This window comes from Perissodus microlepis, chromosome 18, assembly GCF_051167445.1.
Source record: "Perissodus microlepis isolate ML-2025 ecotype Zambia chromosome 18, ASM5116744v1, whole genome shotgun sequence".
NCBI lineage: Eukaryota > Metazoa > Chordata > Actinopteri > Cichliformes > Cichlidae > Perissodus > Perissodus microlepis.
Genome location: NC_140478.1, coordinates 11310490 through 11330516, shown reverse-complemented (window position 1 = coordinate 11330516; position 20027 = coordinate 11310490). Strand labels below are relative to the sequence as shown.

Below are 20027 nucleotides of genomic sequence, written 5' to 3'. Positions count from 1 at the left end.
GGGAAGGAGGAGGAAATAAAGAAATGGAAGAGAAGAGAGGTGGAAGCAGATTAGACTGTTAGGTGGCTGCATAATCAGGTAACAAGGCTAACATGGAGGATAGCTTAGCATCTTCTTGTGTTCTTATGAGTCCAGAGATTAAAGAGTAAATCAGCACTACGGTACATATGTATAAAAAATGGAAATGTGTGTTTTATAGAGTGAATGATAGTAATCCTGTTAGTTTAAACATCCCACGGGCCATATAAAGCAGATCAACAAAGAGTTGACTTGCTTTTTATGGCATCACATGGGTCACATACTACAATTCTGCAGTTAAAACGCCTTGAAATCAAGGAACTGTTACGTTTCTACTCATCATTAAACACATGCAACACAGTAAATGTCTGAAAACAATGTGCACATAACTAAGACTTTCCTTGTCCGTAGAGGCAGGCTTTTGCTGCAGTCCTGAGACAACCATCTGCTGAGGCCCACATGACCAGAGCCCTGCAGGGTTTCATCGCCACCTCTGCCACTCTGACAGCCACCCTGAGAGTAATCCCTGAACCCTTCACCTCCCTGGAGGCCATCGCATTGGCTGGTGCTGCTGCTGCTACCTCCGTTAGTCTTCTCAGTCTCTTTCTTATCACTGTTAAAACTGCAGGAACTGCTGATTGTTGAAGGTAGCACCTTAAGGCCAGCAGATCCTTTAAAAAGAGGCTGAAACTTATGGGTTGCCTCTGAGAAACCTGCAAGTCACAGTGAAGAATGAGAAAGAGTTGAATCCAAGTTGCTGGTAGCTGTGATGCGTTTCCCTCTAAAAAAAATTAATAAAGCCGCCTTCAGTGCTTTGATTAGATTAAACAAAGTTAACATCGGGGAATTAACCTTTCCATCTATACCTGAATATATCATAAGACCCAGATTCAGATTTGTTTATGCAAAGTCAAAGAAAACTGGGAATGCTTTCAAGCCTATTCAAGCCACTGAGTCAGTGAGTCACAGAGTTAAATTTAGTAGGGCTTCAATTGGCCTGATACTGAGCAGTTTACTCAAGTCAAGTGAAAAGGAATTCAACCTAATCCTGAGCACAACATACTGTATCGTGTAGACAGCGATTCAGCTTCCTCTTGTATATCCTGAGTGGCTGGAATATGAGTAAGAGATGGAGGCTCTTCCAGCTGCCATGGACTGACCTCCTGGTGCAGTGGTTTTCTGTCAAACAGAATAATTCAGATTACAGGGGTAAAGACAAAAGGGAATAAGTGGGACACCTTTTTGTACTTACACTTCATGGACAGCGGGTTTGTCAAAAAACAGACCATCCAAGGCCAAGGTCCAGTCATCAGAGTCCAACATCTCATCAGATAATACAGCTATGTACTCACTGAATTTGAATACAAACCAGTTTAGGGGTAAATGATTAAGAGGAAAGAAAATAGAGATTCAACAAATGCATATGCACAACTGACCTGTTCGCTATAAAACCTAGATTAGAGAATGTGGGGAAACTGCCATTGTTGCTGCCAACCAAAGGACTTTGGTTTGTGGTAAAGATTAACACAGAGCTAACAGGTTTATCTTCATTTTTCTTTCATGACTCAATCAATCCTCTTAATGATGTAGTTATACCATGTTTATGCCCTTATGGCCTTAAAGTTTTCAATCCCCACAGTATCATAGCATTGGGCAGATAACATGGGAATGATTTAGCTTTAATATACAGTTCTGTGCTATAATCTTGAGCCATCCTTCATTATTAAAAATATTTTGATTCCAGATTTTCTTGGTATTAAAAAAAAATCATCTGAAGGTGTTTCAAAGTTTTCCTTTGGACACTGGGTGCTTTTTCAGTCCAGTCCTTGTACCTGACCATTTTACGAATTTTTTGTTGTTGTTTGTTAAGCCAGTTAAAAATAACCTATGACTCACTGAAGCATTAAAGGGTACCAGTGTTGTGTCTACAAATAACAGACAATTTACAAAAGAACCTATTTTAAATTCTATCTTTAGGCACTTTGTTACTAGCAGCTGGTCAGCAAATAATTTCTTTACATTTCTGTAGTACAAAAAATACCAAAGATCACAAAGTTTGACAGGCATTAAAATAAAATTATTGCATCAACAAGGTGCTTCCCAACGAGCTGTTAGCTGAAAATGCATCATATCTCAGTACTATGTGCAGTATTTTCCTAAGGAAAATAGTAAACTGGGCAAGCAGAGGACAAAAGAAGAAGTATAAGGCCAACAAAACTATCTATAGCACATGAACAGTATCTGAAAGTCATGACCTAATTTTGATCCGCCAAGCAATATCATCTGGAAAGCGTCTGATTGATAACACCTTCATTTTTTGAACATGACAATGATCCCAAACACACTGCAGATGAAGTAAAAGCATACCTGTATATAAACACACACACACACACACACACACACACACACACACACACACACAATGGCACACTATCACACTATGGATTCTCCTCCCCAGAGCCTGGACCGCAACATTTTTGAAGCAGTGTGGGATCATCTTGACAGAGAACAGAAGGCAGCCAACATCCAAAGACGACCTCTGAATGTCCTTCGAGAAGCTTGGAGCACTAGCAAGACTACTTAGAGAAATTACAGGAAAGGTGCCTAATTCTACCTGCCTAATGCTACGTATTTTCCCCAGGGATTAATAAAGTATTCTGATTCTGATTAAGTGAGTTCAGGCTGTGATGAAGAATAAAGATGGTCAAATATCAACTTTCAAGCACGTTAGAATTATATGAACTCTGTTTTTTTGTTTTTGCCTTATATACTACATTTCCATGTACGTTTGAACATGTTTCAATAAATCACTGCACCTACTGCCCACTTTCCTAGCAAAGGCCTTTTGCACAGCCCTCCCGTTAGTCATAATCCAGTTGATATCGCTTTAGCATTTAAGCTAATACAAGTTATTAACAGATTTCTTGAAAATGTTTACAGCATGACAGCTCACCTCCTGAACAAAGCAACATACAATCTGTTTGCATTTCATTTGCATTTAAATGAAGGTGTTTAAGAGCAAAATGCTTACATTATTACTTTTCTAGGTTGTTATGTTAAGGACACCTGAGTGTCGGCAGCTTTAGTTTAGCTAACATGTAAGAACCAGCTAATAACAATAAATTATGCAGACATTTTGACGGTTCACCGCTTAGGTAAGTTAAAAACAATGTCTTTCTTAAAATGATGACTGTATACCCACCTGTGATAACAGACATTACTCTGCAGATACGAAGACATTGTTTAGTCAGGCCTAAGTTTAACCCCCTGACCTCACTCCACAGTGACTGACAATAGTTTTATTAATACGTTTTCCTTTTGACAGTGCTGAACTCAGCTGTAGAAAAATGCCCTTATAAACAATCAGGGGCAGGTATAAGAGTGGTTACAAGATTTATTTTTATATTTTGTCGCGTATGTTTAAAAAATGTGTCTCAAGTCTTTAAACTACGAGGCAGAGAGTAACAGAACCGGCTAATAACCGGCTACAAACGCAACAAAGACCCAAGAGAAGACAACCATGGGGGGGGGTAGCGCTAACATTTCTCCTGTGTTGGCATACAATTCCTGTCTGTGCGTCAGTAGCAACTTTAAAAAGCAAAACCAAATGTGTGCTTAAAATAATCTAAACCAAACCTATCAATTTATCTTATCAATTAAAACTGTGATTATACGACATCAAGCCCCCCCAAAAATCTGCTACCCAAAAGAGATGGTCATTAACTCTGCTTTTATGCCTCCTATCTGGACTGAACCATTACAAATCTCTCGGGGGAGCATGAGGCCGACTCGAAACAATACGCGACGAAATAATACTTGACGAAAACACAAGCTATTGCTATAGCTGTAATATAAAACAGTCACAGGATTAAACGTAATTATTTGGATAAAAGTTTGTCCTCTTACACTAGAGTAAATTACGTGTACGATTACCCGTACGAAAGAAATGATCTGTCCCACACCAGACCACCACAGGAAAATGGCGACTGTGAAATAGATGGAAGACGAAAGTAAGAAATTATTCAATGCAGCGTATAAATTGCGCCCTGTTTTCATCCACACCGCTCAGAGGTAACGTTTGTTTGTTTTTCATCATTTGGAATGGTGTTTGTATTATGAGTAGCGAGTAACGATTGTCATTAGCTGGATTTTAGCCTGAGGAATAGGTTTTGGTGTGGAACAGCCTTAATGGAATGGTCTGCAGCTCCTGCAAGCAGCATCCAGCAACACATCGTGATATAAACGTCAAAGAAATGTAATGATCCTTCAACGGAACATTTGTCTAGATGATCATATTTTCTCTGAAAAAAAGGCATATTTGAAACGGACACCAACTGTCGTGGGCTGGCATGTACCTGAACAACTGTGCTGAAAGTTTCAGCTCTATACAAAATCCAACACCGCTCACCAAAAGCCATTTATAAGGTCCATCCCTGTGCAGATTTGGTGCTGCTACGTACATGTTAGGATCACCTTTGTGTGCCACAGAAGCATTCACTTGGTATGACACTTTTATTGCCCTTCAAAAACAACACCTCTCGCTCCTTCGACCTTGTGGTGTTCACAATGACCAGAATTAATTATCTAAGCTAAGGATCGAGTGTATTTTGTATTTAGTTTTATTTATTTTGTAGACAGTAAATGCTGATTAAGCCATGAAGTCAACTCTGTTAGCATAGCCAAACGCTTTACTTTATACATCTAAATAACCAAGAACTACAAATTGCACATTTAAAAATATAAATATTCAATGTTATTTTGAACAGTTTCCTGTTTTATCAAGTTTATACTATCTGCTAAAGCATGCTACAAGCTGCATGTACAGACAATGCTAACTACCACTGATCTATATTTGCATTTCTGGGCTGCTGTTAATGATTTTTACCATTAAATGTTTGTTCTCTTGGTTGCTAGTGTCAAAAAACAAACAATTTTTTTGGGCAAATTTAAGATGAATTTTAGCTTTAGTCCAAAACCTAACCCATTCATTCACCTAATGTGTAAGATAAAGAAGTACTATTTATAAGAATGTAATTGTGTTTTACTTTGAAAAATGACATGAATAGTCAAAATACTCAGTAAAACAACAATTAGTGGCTCAGCAGTGTAGTGGTTAACACATTTGCCTAACATGCAAAAAAATGGGTGGAGACACAGAGTTGTGTCAGGAATGGTTTCCAATCTGAAAGAAGCTTTTCAATTAAATGAATAATGTTCTTCCGGTTGATTGATGACTCCAGCTCTGTTTGCTGTTTGGCAGCAGCTTCTTGCGGATTCTATGCTTACTGCACCATTTTTCCTACCTACGCCCTTGAGGTTCAAAATAAACATTTATTCCTGTGCAGCGAGGTATGAAAAAGTTCAAAAATATTAGCTAACGGTAATGTGCAATTTAAGTGTTACTTCAAGATTGCAAAAATGTTTTGTTTGGTGAGTTAAAAAATTGATGTTCCAATATGTTTCCATATTGTTTTTTCCTTAAACAGTTAACCACACACAACAACTGTTAGAGTATTTACTTAATTGTTTATGCCCTGCCCTGCTTTGTGTTTAGAGAGGTTGGAGAGGCAGAAAAATTATGTGATGTCAATATTCATAGCAAGAAGGGTGTTTCTCCCATCTCTCGAGTTTTTAAATTATCGACCATTGTGAATACTGATACTGATCGGTTTCCAAATGGCAAATTTTGGCCAATAATATTGGCATGCTGATAAAAACATCCGGTTTTAACCGGTGTGTATATATATTTTATACTTGACTATTAGTATAATAAGTTACGTGATGAATATCTAAGTTATAGCTAGCTAGTAACCATCCCTGGCATGTTTGTGACTAGTACTGTAGTAAGCAACTGTTAATAGATTTATGCTTAACATGGTTTCGTAGTTGTGTCCATTTGCTGAGGTATTTGCCTATGGAGAGCCAATGGAAAACCCTTTTCCATTGGCTCTCCATATGCCCAATGGAAGGGGCCTGTGGATGACAGCATTGCTCCCATGCTGTCATCCAAAATTCCAATTGCTCGGTGCTCAACGTGGATGACGCTGTGCATCAGAGGACTGTTGACTGGTTGACAAGTGGGCTGGAACTGGGAAAGGAGCAATAACTGAGTTCAACAGGAATGGGAGGAGTGTGACAAAAACATCAATGATTAAAAAAAAAACAACTCCATGAAAAGTACGGCCTTCGTGTTGTTCTTTTTCTAGTTTTACTATGGTTAGGAGAGTAAATGGCGAGTGTTTTGCCCTGTAGAGGTCTGCTTGTGACCAAAGAGATCATAAGATGGAGCACCAAATGTTTTTTACATTTGTTCCAGAGGTATATTATCTTAAAATCTTTGTCTGTGCATATGTCAAAATGGTTTGGTAAGCTTCATCCATTAGGTACCCAGATATTGCCCAGCTTGCACATCAGCCTGCTTACCTGAGTTTATGGGTACTTTGCATGGCCGACATTTATGCTGGCTGAGCCAGCAGACCTCATGTTTGCTCCCTTCACCCTTGAATGTGATGGAAAAACATAGTCATTTTGCTCCTTGTTATCGTACCAAAAGAAAAACAAAATGCTTGGTTTGCATTGCTGGGAATAAGCCGGACTCGTTTCCAGTGGGTGTTGGACTTCACCGGGGCTTGTCACAGTTTCTATTCTAATTTTTACGGACAGAATCTTCAGGTGGAAACAACAGGTGCCAGAAGGCTTTCACCTTGGTGGCTTCTGCTTTTTGTAAACAGTTTCTATTGGCTTCATCAAGTGGTTGCCTCCAGCTCACATTGAAGCAGTTTGCAGCCCAGTGTTAATTGGAAGAAATGAGAAATGAGAATTAACACTTAACACAAGTCTGAGGCCATGGTTCTCAGTCAGAAAAGGATAGAATACCCACTCCAGGTCAGGGACAAGCTGGGTCATTCACTGACTCAGAGTAGAACCACTAAGGAGCTTGTTTGGGCATCTGATTATAGTGTCTCCTGGGTGTTCCAGGCATGTCCTGGAAGAAGGGCATGTCCTGGAAGAAGGATATGTCCTGGAAAAAGGACATGTCCTGGAAGAACGACATGTCCTTGGAGAGGTTATATGTCTTGACTGTCATAGGAACACTTTAAGGAAGTGGCTGAGGAGAGGGAGATCTAGGTTTCTTTGTTGGCTGGATAAGTGGTAGCAAATGGATCGATGGATGAATGGTTAGAAAATAGTTGGTTAGAAAATACCTGTATGAGAGCATTAACTTATAGTTTACTATCCTAACGTGATCCCTGATTTAATCCCCCATGCACACCTTGCCTCATGTGACCTCAATAGCTCACGTATGATGTGAAAAAAATTACCATACAATTTTTTAACACAGAAGTTTTCTTTTATTTACAAATATGTGTGTACTATGAAGAGGAAGTCAAAAAAGCTACATAATTTCCAGACCAATGGTCTATTTTCAGGCCAGAGGTTTGAACTGAATAATACTATACTATTTAGTTGTTTGTTAGTGAGTATATTTAAGAATGTCTTTTCTTTTTTAGGTCATGGCAGCAGAAATGTCATGTCTGACAGGTGTTGATGAAGATGACAAAGATGCAGATCCTGAGATCAATGCCCTCACACTCCTACAGGAACCAGTGAGAATGGCGCAAGAATCCGCTGCTTGCACTGATTCCTTTGGCAAGCCTTCCCCAAAACAAAACAATGTCCTTGATGTTCTATCAAATGAAGATATGTTGTCTCCGGTTGGCTTGGGAAATGGACCTTCTTCCCATCAGGCTACACAAGCCCATGAACTCAATAGCATTTCCTCTGAAAAAGAGGAGGAAAAGAGTATCACGCCTCTAAAAACTGTACATGAAATCGACACTGCAGGAATTTGGGGATTTGATGAGTCACCTGAGAACTCATTGGATAATTTTAGTAGCACCAGTGACCTAAATTGGGACCCACACAAAGAGTTTATGCAGTTTCTTTGGGAAAACCATAGTGATTCCCCTGGTGAGGAGACTAAAGAGGAAGTCTCTCCTGCTAATAGCCAAAGGAGAAGGAAACGGAAAATGGACATGGTTGTGATGGTAGATCCTTCAGAAGACCTTTACCCTGAATTGAGCCCCAAGTCATCTGAGGAACTGTCTGAAGCTGAAGGCCAAGAAGATTCCATTCCTGTCAGAAAAGTCAGAAAGTCAAGGAAATTCTCTAAGTCACAGTCATTACCAACAGGAAAAGTTTCAAAGTATCCAAATGGAACAGTAAAGGCCATCAAGCAAATTCTTTACAATGGACCTTCAAGGAATTCGCATGAGAACAACATGAAACACGGACTTTCTCCATTGAAGGGAAGACTCACAATAAATTCTCATTCAGAGGGGAAGCCGTCCTGTTACCCATGCTCAAAATGTAAACTTATATTCAAGAAAGAACATCATTTGCATCGTCATATGAAGTCTCATGTTGAACCTCCCAATATTTCACCAAAGCCCTTCATATGCCGAGAGTGTGGCCAGTCTTTCAGACAAAGTGGTTTGCTTATTGACCACATGTCCATCCATAAGGACAAGAGAACAAGACTTACTGAAGAGATCAAAGGTGTGAATGATCGGAAAAAAGATGATAAAAACGCTAAGTTTTTCTGCCCTCAGTGTCCATTTGGAACAAATTGCCCAAACACATTTGTTCAACATGCAAAGACACATGAGAAGGACAAGAGAAAGTTTAGATGTGACAAATGTAGCTTCAGGACTCTTAGTGAAAATGACCTTAGGAGACATGACATTATGCAGCACACTGTTATTACGGTTAGAAAGCAAGTGCAGGAGGATGATCATGGAATCTTCTCGTGTGATATTTGTTCTTATAGAGCTTTTAGCAAAAATGTTTTTAAGAATCACCTTCTCAGACGCCATCAACAAAGTTTTGAAGAATATGAAGCCGCACAGCATAGAGAGAAAAACGCACAACTAGGTAAGGAGCAGCAAGTGCCTACTTGTAAAACTCCTGTCGAAGATGCAGAGTTTACATCTAAAATCTCTATCAAAAATCAGATTGCCTCTAAAAGAGCTTGTTCACCTAATGGGTCCAGTGACATTTCAGACTTATTCAGAAATAGCAAGCTTAAGAGAGGCCCCAGGTCTCAAGTAACAGAGTCAAAACTGGACAAATCTATTAATGTTCTCCTGTCTCGACAAAGACATGGAAAAAAGAGTTTAGAGCAGAAGAAGGAACGTAATAATTGTAGTAAACCTGTTCAGGACAGTGACAAAGATGGTTGTGATGAGTTGCTTGAAACATTGACAGTCAAGGATGAAGAATCAACTTTATCCCCAAATGGCTCCAGTGTGACTATAGATCCCTCGACAGTCAAAAAGACACCATCTAAAAGAAAGATGTCCATCCCATATCGCAACACCTCCGACCAAGACTCATGCTTTATCTTACCAAAACCTTTGCCAAGTCCGAAAAAAGTCAATCCTGAAGAAGTGGCCAACTATGATGAAAGGGATATTTTCCAGTTTAAAGATACAGATGCAAACAGTAACCTTTCTGACAATGGCATCAAAAAAGAAAAACAAAACATCATTTACACATATAGCAGAAGAATGTCTATGAGGGGTGCCCTTCAAGCATCTAAAAGGCTTTTTGAGAAGATAAAGACTGAAGAGCAAGAACAGACTGACCCTGAAATCAAAGAAGAATGCATAGAAACAGAAGTGTTTCAAGAAACCTTTGAAGCCCACCAAATACCATTGGGAGAATCCTTCGGAGATGATTTGTCAGAGTTGGAATCGGACCGCAAGAACTGTCCTTATTGTCCTGCAGTATTTGAGTCAGGTGTTGGATTGTCAAATCACGTCCGAGGGCATCTTCATAGGGTAGGGCTCAGCTACAATGCGCGCCATGTTGTGCCTCCTGAGCAGGTGGCTTGTCAAGACAGGAGGCCGCGAATTCGACGGAAGATGTCAGCATTACGCCGATTGAAAAAAGGTACTCGAGTGCTTATTGCATGTTCTTCTTTAAAAGAAAAAATCTTGTGCATTACAGCTTTCCTTATTACTACTGTTAAAATGTGCTCTTGCCGAGTTGTAACAGATACTGCAGGAGATCTCAAAATGTGGTTCCAAAAACGAAACCATCAACAGATTAATCAAATTAATTTGAAGGTACCACTCGCCAATTGGTTAGAGTTTTTCTCTAGTGACTGGTTGTTACTGACCAGTTATTAACTGCAATAATTAGTTATGTACACTAGTGCGGGGCGATATGGAAAAAATATTTATCACGATATGAATTATTTTATATCACAATGACGATATATATCACGATATACCGCAATATTACCACAATGTTTCCAGTTATTCTCTGAAAAGTTTGACAAAGACCTAGACACTAGGGCTGGGTATCGTCACTGATTTGTAGAATCGATTCTATTCCGATTCACAAGGTCCTGAATCGATTCGATCCACGATTCGATTCGATTTGATTTGAATCTGGGAAATTTTGCCTCAGACAGTCAGAAATATTATAATTCAGATCAGTACATTTACATATTTTTGTATCTATAAAAAGGAAGCTGACACTTTCCAGACTTTATCAAAGGTGTGAGCATCACAGCAGATGCCTTTGTGTCAAAGTAGCTGAAGACAAAACACAGAAAAACATGAAGCTGATTTTCCTGGCCTGGGATTTTATAAAAATATTCTACAGTACATCAAAAACAAAAGAAAACCATTAATCAACTTATGAACATTACCTCTGAAGTTACAGCGGTTTTATTAGAGACACGGCTGAGCGTTTTGCATTTTGCATAATTTTAAAAAGTTTAAATTTGTTCAGTATTGAACGGCAGAAATTAGGTTTTCTTTTCGGAAGTAAGTAAAAGGGAAAAAAAAACAGCGGCCGACAGCGCTGTAAACAACGGTAGTCTTGTGCGTAACAAGCAAGCAAATAATGCAGAAAACAGATTTCGGGGATAGACGGGAAACTGTTCTTGAAGTACAGAGAGAGAGACAACGAGCTGTGCATGACGTGTGATTTTATCGTGGTGGAAGCAAAACAGCAAAAGTCAGAGTGAATTCATGACGATGTTTATGTGAAGCGTAGTTTGGATCTTCTTTTGCTGCTGGTTCAGTCAATATTGTTTGGAGAGAGATAAAAACTAACAGCTTTAGAATCGGCACAAAAAGGGCGTAAACACAAAGCTCGGACCGGGCGAAACATCAGAATCAGCGAGCTGTCGGTTTTCAGCCACGACCGTGTCCGTGCCGTCGGTGAGAAAGGCGACATCTCACTGATTCTGATCCGCGGGTCAGCGCTGTGTGTTTACGTCTTTGTGCAGAAGCCACCTGCTCTCATTTACTGTTTTAAATTTTTGGTGGTTGTCAAAATTTTGTGACGTTTCACCTGAGATTCTGGAATTTTGGGCAAAATACATTTATATAAAAAAATCGATTCAGGATTTTAATGAATCGATATCACGTTATCCAAGCCAGAATCGATTTTAATCGATGAATCGATTATTAAAACCCACCCCTACTAGACACATTAATTCTTAATTAGGGGTCACTCGGAATTACTACAGCCAGAACAGTAGATGAAAATATTTGTTTTCCTTGGGCTAACATGACTCCAGTGTGGTCATGTGGAAAGTACGCGGTCTGTAAACAGCGAGCGCAGAGGGTGACGAGGTCACGAAAGCTGTCCTTCTCAATTACATAAACAGAGGCCATGCCTTTACAAATGTAACGCGAGATGGCTCCTGTGATTTGTTGATGGCACTGGGATGTTTTCTCAAACGGCGTACCTTGTGCGAAAGACTGCTTTATCTTCGGCTGGCTATAGTTTTTCTTTTCCAAACTTGCTTCCGTTGTTCCATAACTTGGTTTAGCTTGGATATTCTGGGTTCTTGAGTTTTCCTTTGTGTACCTTCTGTAGGTGATAGAAGAGATTTGTTGTGTTGCCATCAGGTGCGGGATTAGTTTTATAGCATAGCTTGCAAATGGGCGTCTTCTGCTCTGTGTCGGTGCTGTTGAACCCAAAATGTAACCAAATCACAGACGTACCCCCTCTTTTCGGTAAAGTGCTTCTTCTTGGGCGGCCTTTGTAGCTGTCTCTGCCTGTTGCATGTCCGGGCATGAAACTGCAACCTGTCGCGCATCCTTTGTTTTGAGGTACCATAGAGCTTGTCGCAAAACCACAAGACGGAGTTTCTTTGCGAAAAATTAGGGGTGCAACAATACACAAAGTTCACGGTTCGGTTTGGTTCGATACTTTGGTGTCACAGTTCGATATTTTTTCGATACAAAAAAATGTTCATGCCTTTTTAATTTGTCATTTATTAAAATTATAAATATATATTTTAACTCAAAAGTACAGTTTTTAAATTTAATGTTGCTGAAACGACAAAATAATAAAAAATAAATAAATCTATCTGATCGAGAAATCACTCATCTTTGGAAAAGAGAGTTTATTACAGAGAAATGGCTCTTTCCAAAATAAAGCTATACTCTACGCTTCTTCTGGGCTATATTCTCAGCAGCATATTAAACATATCAGGTCCCCATAAGGAGAATCATGTGCTAACGGCTGTCTAAATGACTCGGGTAAAGTTTGTAGCATGCGTGCTTGTTGTTTTTGTCTGCTTCCACTTGTCTTTGCACTAGGATGATGTCGGCGTAAATGTGCAGTCATATTCGTTGTGTTCCCACTAGTGTTGTCAGCGTTAATCTTGTTAAAATGACATTAACACGATAACGCGGCAAATCTCCGTTAACAAGTTACTGCGGATCGCCCCGTGCTTGGGGCTGGACGGCGTCAACACGTTAACACGTTAACAAGCTAACTGCGCTAACGCACTAGTTCCCACCAATGTAATTGAGCATTGCGTGGCACATCCGACATACTGTTTTACTTTCGTCCATGACGCACTTACCATCAGGGTCGTGCTTCACATGAAAACCAAGATAGTTCCAAACGCCAGATCTGAATGAGGGTGGGGGAGGTTCAGTTTCGGGTAGCGTTGAGGCAGTTGCCATGTTGCAACGAGCTTAGCTTCTGTCTTGCTAGATTGCCCACCCCACCCCCCACAAGAGCATGCTGCGCTCAGTGGATCTGCGCTCGACAGTGCAGCCTAGGCGGAGTAGTGGAACGCAGATCCACTGAGCTCTCAACACAGACAGCATCGTCAGAAAAAAAGTTGATAAAATAAATTAAAAATTTCGTATCGTTCGATACATATGCGTACTGAACCGAAAGCACTGTATCGAATGGTTCAATACCGGTATTGTTGCACCCCTACGAAAAATATAATTTTTTTATACTTTATTTTCTCTTGCATAAAGTTAGAGTATGTATAGTGACAAGACAACACTAATATATTTGCCACAGGCTATTTAATGATATATTTTATGTAATAATTTATAAAACTAGGTTAGAAACGATAGAAACAATAGAAGACAAATGGCACGATAGACATTTTTCTATCGTCCACACAATATATATCGTCATATCGCCCAGCACTAATGTACACTATCTATAAATATGGTTTTCTGCAAGATGGTTAGATCAAATGAAATGTTCGCTCCACAATCTACTCTAGGCTTCCATTGTTTGTGATCTGTCACTGCAATCCAGTGTCATCTTCTGTCCACATCAGCAGCAACAAGAGAAAATTAAAGATTCTCTTTCTGGTCTTGGTGATTTCTGCAGCCAACAGTGCAGCAGAATATAAGCACTTTGAAATACAGTAATTCATATGTAAACAGTATAGTGTCAAAGGTCATTTCAGTAGGTTGTATCGGTAACAATCAACACTGACAAACTCTCAAGAACTGCTTTGTGAAAATCAGTGGGGCTGCCTTCTTCCAAATTCTTCATCTTGTTTTGGTGGGAGGTGGTTAGCCGCCTGGCTGCGTCTGTCTCCATAGTGTAGTGGTTAACACATCACACAGTGGAAGATTACTGCGTTGATTCCAGCCAGAGACACAGATCCCCTTTGGTTATCTGGCCTTTCCTGATGGGAATAGTTGGAAGGCCTTCTGGGGTAAAAACTCTGCCAAATAAATCAGAATCAGAATCGTGTTTATTGGCCAAGTATATGTGCAGACATATACAGGGAATTTGGTTCCGGTAGATGGTGGCTCTCAAGCATAGCAATGTAAAACACACACGCACACACACACACACGTGTCTATATATACACATTACACATACATACACAAAGCTGTGTAACCAACTATAAATAACGAATCTAAACTTATATACATAAAATACAGAAATGAATGAGGTGGAATGAATACTACAAAATGTACATAAGGTGCAGCTGCAGTCTGGCAGTGGGAGCAGTGTGACAGGTCAACTGTTAAGAAGGGAGATGGCGAGGGGAAAGAAACTGTTCCTGTGTCGGGTGGTCCTGGTCTGCAGGCTTCTGTACCGTCTGCCAGAGGGCAGCAGATCAAAAAGTCTGTGTCCAGGGTGTGAGGGGTCTGTGATGATTTTCCCTGCCCGATTCCTGGTTCTTGAGAGGTACAGATCCTGGATAGAGGGCAGGGGGGTGCCGATGATCCTTTCTGCTGCCCGTACAGTCCGCTGCAGTCTGCTCCTGTCCTGTTTAGTGGCTGCTCCATACCAGACTGTGATGGAGGAGCACAGAACAGACTCAATGACCGCAGTGTAGAACTGGATCAGCAGCTCCTGTGGAAGACTGTACTTCCCCAGTTGTCTCAGGAAGTACATCCTCTGCTGGGTCTTTTTGAGGATGGAGTTGATGTTGGTCTCCCACTTCAGGTCCTGGGAGATGGTGGTACCCAGGAACTTGAAGGTCTTCACAGTTGACACAGGGCTGTCTGATATGGTGAGGGGGAGCAGAGTTGAGGGATGTCTCCTGAAGTCCACTGTCATCTCTACAGTCTTAAGAGTGTTCAGCTCCAGATTGTGCTGACTGCACCAGAGTACCAGCCGCTCAACTTCCTGCTGGTATGCAGACTCATCACCATCTTGAATGAGGCCAATGACAGTGGTGTCATCTGCAAACTTTAGGAGTTTGACAGCCGAGTTCTTGGAGGTGCAGTCGTTAGTGTAGAGGGAGAACAGTAGTGGTGAGAGGACACATCCTTGAGGGGCACCAATACTGAGGGACCGGGTTTCAGAGGTGATCTCCCCCAGCCTCACTTGTTGCTTTCTGTCTGTCAGGAAGCTGGTGATCCACTGACAGGTAGCTGGTGACACGCTGAGCTGGGAGAGTTTGGAGGAAAGAAGTTCAGGCACAATGGTGTTAAAAGCCGAACTAAAGTCCACAAACAGGACCCTGGCATAAGTTTCCGGGCGGTCAAGGTGTTACCTTGACCGCCTGCTTTAGGTGCTTTAGGTGTTACCTAAAGCATGCAGAGATACCCGCTGTGTAACTCGTTGTGACAAAGCGCTAGCCAACAGTAGCTAGCTGCATCCGAGATCTTGGCAGTCATTCTTTTGAGATACCTGTATAAAACCAGTGGAAGGAACTGTGAGCATAAAACATAAAACCCAACTTGCAAACTGGATTTAAATTATAGATTACAAGTCGTTCAGTGTTACAAAGTTCAAATGTCTGATATTATACGGTTCAATGTTTTTGTGCCTAATTTTATTTTATTTCTCTCAGCATTACAGCTAGAGTCGAACTCTGAGACCGTGAAGAGCATTCATTCTTGTCCCTTATGTGGGGACTCGTTTGACAACAGGACTGGGCAGTCAAACCACATACGAGGCCACCTCAAAAAGCTTGGTAAAAGCTTTGCATCAAAAAACAAATCCCCATTACTTTTACTACGAGAGCTGATGAGGGACAAGAAGGAGTTCCAGAGGGCCCTTCAGATTGTGGGAAAGAGACGGAACCATTTCCACTATGGTGCTTCTTCAAAGCTGTCCAGTGCTGATCGTTTCACATCGCCCCATACTGGAATCACAAAAAGTAATTCCGATTCAAGCGTTTGCACTGAAGCCAAACCACTGATACCCACCTTTTCTTTAGCAGAAATTGAATCTGAACAAAGGCAACAGGAGACGAATTTGGATGTTAAAAATTCGTTCTCAGGCACAACTGCCTTGATAGGAATTCTAAAGAAAAGGAAGTGTCAGGAAGATGCCAGACTAAAGGGATCCTCTCAGATATCCAGAAACATGATAACAGTTTCTTCAAACAGTGAACATAATTCAGGAGCAAAAGTTGCATCTTCACTGCCAAACCAAATATCTGGTAAGTAACAATGCATTGGACTACCATTAAATTTAATTGTCTAAGCTTGTGCATGTTCTAAAACTCAGATTTGCAGCAGCTGTTTTTTGTCAGGATTTTTTTTGTGTGTTTGTGAGTGTGCATGTGTGTTGAAATTAAGATTTCATCAGCATAAATGTAGAGAATAAGAGTATACCTTGTATTGTGGATGAAACGGAAGCGCCTGTTACACGAAATACAGATTAGCTTTATTCTTGTTTTATTGCCTTGCAGTTAATAGTATAATATTAAATAAAGTATTGACACTTAGGCATTTCCAAGTACATTTCTTTCTTGTCGCAGACGGCTTATTTGCTGAAATGTGATGGAAACTGTTGAAAGCTTGATTTTAGACGTGATAAACTTACCAGTGTCTGTTTCTACAATTCATCAACACCTCCGACGAATTACTAAACCTCACTAAACCTCTGTATTTATTTTCTTCTTATTGATTTTGTCTTTTCGCAGAGAAGGGTGAATTCAACAGGAAGGTGTGCATCCATTGCAACGCAACGTTCCACAGTGGTGTTGCATTGTCAAATCACCTCCGGGCATATGCAAAAAGAAAAAGGATCGCCTTACTCGAGGGAACCAGTAAGTGCCACTAGTAAAATCTTTAGTCAGACTACGCCCTGTATGCTTTCTTCTTAAAACCTTTACAATTACACTTACCATTCACGCTACTATGTCCCCATAAACTGCTAATCCAGTTTCACGCCAGAATTTTGTCTTAGCCTTCTTCCTGACTAGGTCTTATCAGTAACAAAAACAGCTGGGCTCACAAAACAAGTGATTTTATTCTTCCTCTGTGCATACTCTTTGGCTTCTCCTGGTACTGAATAATCTCCTTTTACCCTTTTTGGAAGATTGGGAATAGTTGCAAAAGCCAATCTGTTTTCTGCAGTGTTGACCACAGTTTTAGTAGCAGTTCCACTTCAAATAAAAAAAATGTAAAAAAAAATCTTTGGTCTTGGAGCATTTACCACAAAGAAGTCTCCTTCTGCTTTCTTTTTACACTAGCATCACATCAGATCGCATTACCTTCAAAATATTTGTTTTCAAGTGTACCCAATGCAAAGAAAGTGAGCATCTACTTATAAAAAATGCTCTACTGTTGGTTAAAACCTCCAAAGAAAAGTACCTTTTAGAATTTAATAGATTTCTGCACAACTTCAGATTTTCAAGTCCTAAGATGTATTATTTTAGTATTAAGTATGTGAACCTCGTGGATTATCAGTTAATCTGAAATTGGAGTCAGATGTTTTCAATCAGCCAGATTACAATCAGGTGTGAGTGCACCTCCTGTTCTGTTTAAAAAAGAAAAAGACAAAAAAAAGACATCTGTCAGAATCTGTGTTTGTGGAACGGCATCATGCCAAGAACAAAGGAGCTCTCTGAGGAACTCAGGAAGAGGATTGTTGATGCTCATGAAGCTGGAAAGGGTTACAAAATCATCTCGAAAGAGTTTGGACTCCACCGTTCCACAGTCAGACAAATTGTGTACAAATGGAGGATATTCAAGACCACTGTTACACTCCCCAGGAGTGGTCGACCCACAAAGATCACCCAAGAGCAGGGTGTGTAGTTCATATGATCATAAAGGACCCCAGGGTAACACCACTTCCATGCTGGCAAATGTTCAGGTTCATTAAATTGTTAAAAGGAGAACACCAAACAGCAAAGCTGTGCGTGGCAGGGAGAGGAGCAGATGGTTGTATCATGGTTTGGGCCTTGCTTGCTGCATCTAGGCCAAGATGCCTCTTCATCACTGATGGAACAATGACTTCTGAATTATTCCAGCAAATTCTAAAGGAAAACCAGGACATCTGTCTGCGACGTAAATCTCGAGAGAGAAAGTAGGTCGTGCAGCAATACAATGACCTTCATCACTAATATTTGTACTTTAAGGTTAAAGAAGAATAAAGACTATGCAGCCAAGTCAGAATCCTAACCCCTAACCTAGCAAAAATGTTAGAGCAGACCGCAAAAGCAAAAAGCATATAGTTTTACCTCTCTTATGTAACGTTGGATTATTGAATAAAAGGAATGATGTAATATTTTTTATCTTGTTTAACTAGGATCTCTTATTCTGGCAGCAGGTCATATTTATGCAAAGGGTTCACAAACTTTCAGGCACCAACAGCAGCAGAAATCTCAGCCTGATAAAACTGTGTAGCTGGAAACCAAAAGGAGCTGCGATGTCCAAATCTTAGTTATATTTAGTCCACCAGTGGTTATTTGTGTGCTCCCCAAGGTAAGAATGTAGGAGGGCATCAGCTTTTTGGAGCTTTAGCAGAGATTTTAATTGCAGAGCGACCTCTTGGTGGCTTCAAGTTGTCAGGACCCAGTTTTCCTGCAGGCGCACATCATCACGCTTTGATCTTGGGCCCTTTCTTAGCCACACTCGACCATGCATAATACAGCAAAAGTCAAAAACGTCAACACATTCAAAGCCCATTCAAAGAACTCTTGCTGAAATGTCATTAGACAATTTTCCAGTGTTCATCAGATATTTTCATCCATTATAATGTTAAATATACTGTAGTGTTAATGTTGGGCTGTAAATGAAATTCTGTCTTTCAGCGATTGACTGTAAAGCAGTTAGGACACGCTCAAGGCCTGGCTCAAAAAAGAAGACACTGCCCTTAACTCAAACACCAGAGGAAATGTACAGGCTCACCTGCAGGTAATGTGTTTGCTTTTTTTTGTTGTTTTTTTTTAATCCCCAATTCATTTTTTCCCCAGTCTCAAGCTGCCAGATAACCTGGTTGCCTGGTTTTGCATTTCTTTTTGTGTTTCCAGGTTCTGTGACCTGGTCTTCCAAGGTCCCTTGTCAGTTCAGGAGGACTGGATAAAACATTTACAAAGACACATAATGAACACTAGCGTCCCTCACACTGGGCTAGGCATGGTAGAGGTCACCTCGTTGCCCACAGACACCCCAACCTTCAAGACTGACCAAGATGGCTCCTTGACAGTCACACATGCTGTCTCATGAGGCCAGTGGGGACCTTTTTAGATTTCACTAGACTGTATGTGTATGTATATTCGATGTTCACTTTTGGTTTTTTTAGTCAACAAATTACCGGCCAAAAGTACAATATTGCCTGAGATATTGTACACATTTGGACAGATGAAAAAGTCAATTATTTTGGATATTGTTACCCTGTCTGTTTTTACATGGTCCATTTTTTTGGAATACAATTCCAAGTGGACAGACTGTTTTGTTTTATGCAGTAATGTAGTGTGGAATCCATTTCTAATGAAGACAACCTTTACCTCAGATTTCTCATGGTTTGAGTCAGTTTCTGGGAGCACTTCTCTTCTGTATCAATATTCACATCAAGTCATGTTTCCTTTGTATTGCAACACGGTCAAATCAAAACCCACAGTCTCTTTTCAGGCCAGAGTTACTGAGAGAAATATTTTGAATGAAAGTGCAAAACAACAAAAAAAAAAAAAAGAGGAAAAAAAGAAAAAGAAAAAAAATGTCTGAAAACTTGTCATGCATAGAAAGAGTGTTTTATAGTATTTCAGTAACTGCATTGTTTCTAACACAAGATTTAAACTGAAGGTGGTTGAGGAAGAAAAGAGGTAAAAAAAGAGAGAGAGACCTAACACGCACAACCCGTGCTGACCAAGCCCTTCATACATGTCACCTATATTTAATGTTTAAATATACTGTTTTGAAATAATTTAATTTTAAATGTACTATATCACACAGATACGATGCTTAAAACATTTGTGTTGTTCTAAATAAAAGACAAAGAAACAATCTGACATTTTTCAAATT

General features: G+C 40.2%; 2 protein-coding genes across 5 annotated transcripts; one reads left to right on the top strand and one right to left on the bottom strand.

The window, feature by feature from the left end:
* Position 1: 1 nt before the first annotated feature.
* LOC146367374 (uncharacterized) lies at positions 2-4009 on the bottom strand. Of its 3 annotated transcripts, none has more exons than XM_084912511.1 (4): positions 3952-4009; positions 1271-1369; positions 1082-1197; positions 2-731 (listed from the first exon to the last, which is right to left on the bottom strand). In XM_084912511.1, exons 2-4 carry the CDS (start codon positions 1339-1341, stop codon positions 361-363), a joined length of 558 nt encoding a protein of 185 aa, XP_084768637.1. In that variant the 5' UTR covers positions 1342-1369; positions 3952-4009; the 3' UTR covers positions 2-360. The 3 variants fall into 3 exon arrangements, with proteins under 3 accessions (XP_084768637.1, XP_084768634.1, XP_084768636.1); XM_084912508.1 differs by lacking the exon at positions 3952-4009 and adding an exon at positions 3221-3800; XM_084912510.1 differs by having other exon boundaries at positions 3-731; positions 3925-4004.
* znf644a (zinc finger protein 644a) lies at positions 3942-20009 on the top strand. Of its 2 annotated transcripts, none has more exons than XM_084912498.1 (6): positions 3942-4028; positions 7530-9972; positions 15623-16216; positions 16703-16828; positions 18818-18920; positions 19037-20009. In XM_084912498.1, exons 2-6 carry the CDS (start codon positions 7533-7535, stop codon positions 19230-19232), a joined length of 3459 nt encoding a protein of 1152 aa, XP_084768624.1. In that variant the 5' UTR covers positions 3942-4028; positions 7530-7532; the 3' UTR covers positions 19233-20009. The 2 variants fall into 2 exon arrangements, with proteins under 2 accessions (XP_084768624.1, XP_084768622.1); XM_084912496.1 differs by having other exon boundaries at positions 3983-4089.
* The last annotated feature ends 18 nt before the right edge of the window (positions 20010-20027 follow it).

Excerpts from the sequence above, each read along its gene's own strand:
- LOC146367374 (XM_084912508.1), bottom strand. The coding sequence starts at position 3,258 with ATGTCTTCGTATCTGCAGAGTAATGTCTGTTATCACAG. Across the intron at positions 1,198-1,270 it reads AAACCCGCTGTCCATGAAGT|AAAACCACTGCACCAGGAGG; the intron begins GTAAGTACAAAA and ends TCTGTTTGACAG. Across the intron at positions 732-1,081 it reads ATCGCTGTCTACACGATACA|GTTTCTCAGAGGCAACCCAT; the intron begins GTATGTTGTGCT and ends TGTGACTTGCAG.
- znf644a (XM_084912498.1), top strand. The coding sequence starts at position 7,533 with ATGGCAGCAGAAATGTCATGTCTGACAGGTGTTGATGAAGATGACAAA. Across the intron at positions 9,973-15,622 it reads ATTACGCCGATTGAAAAAAG|CATTACAGCTAGAGTCGAAC; the intron begins GTACTCGAGTGC and ends TATTTCTCTCAG. Across the intron at positions 18,921-19,036 it reads ATGTACAGGCTCACCTGCAG|GTTCTGTGACCTGGTCTTCC; the intron begins GTAATGTGTTTG and ends TTGTGTTTCCAG.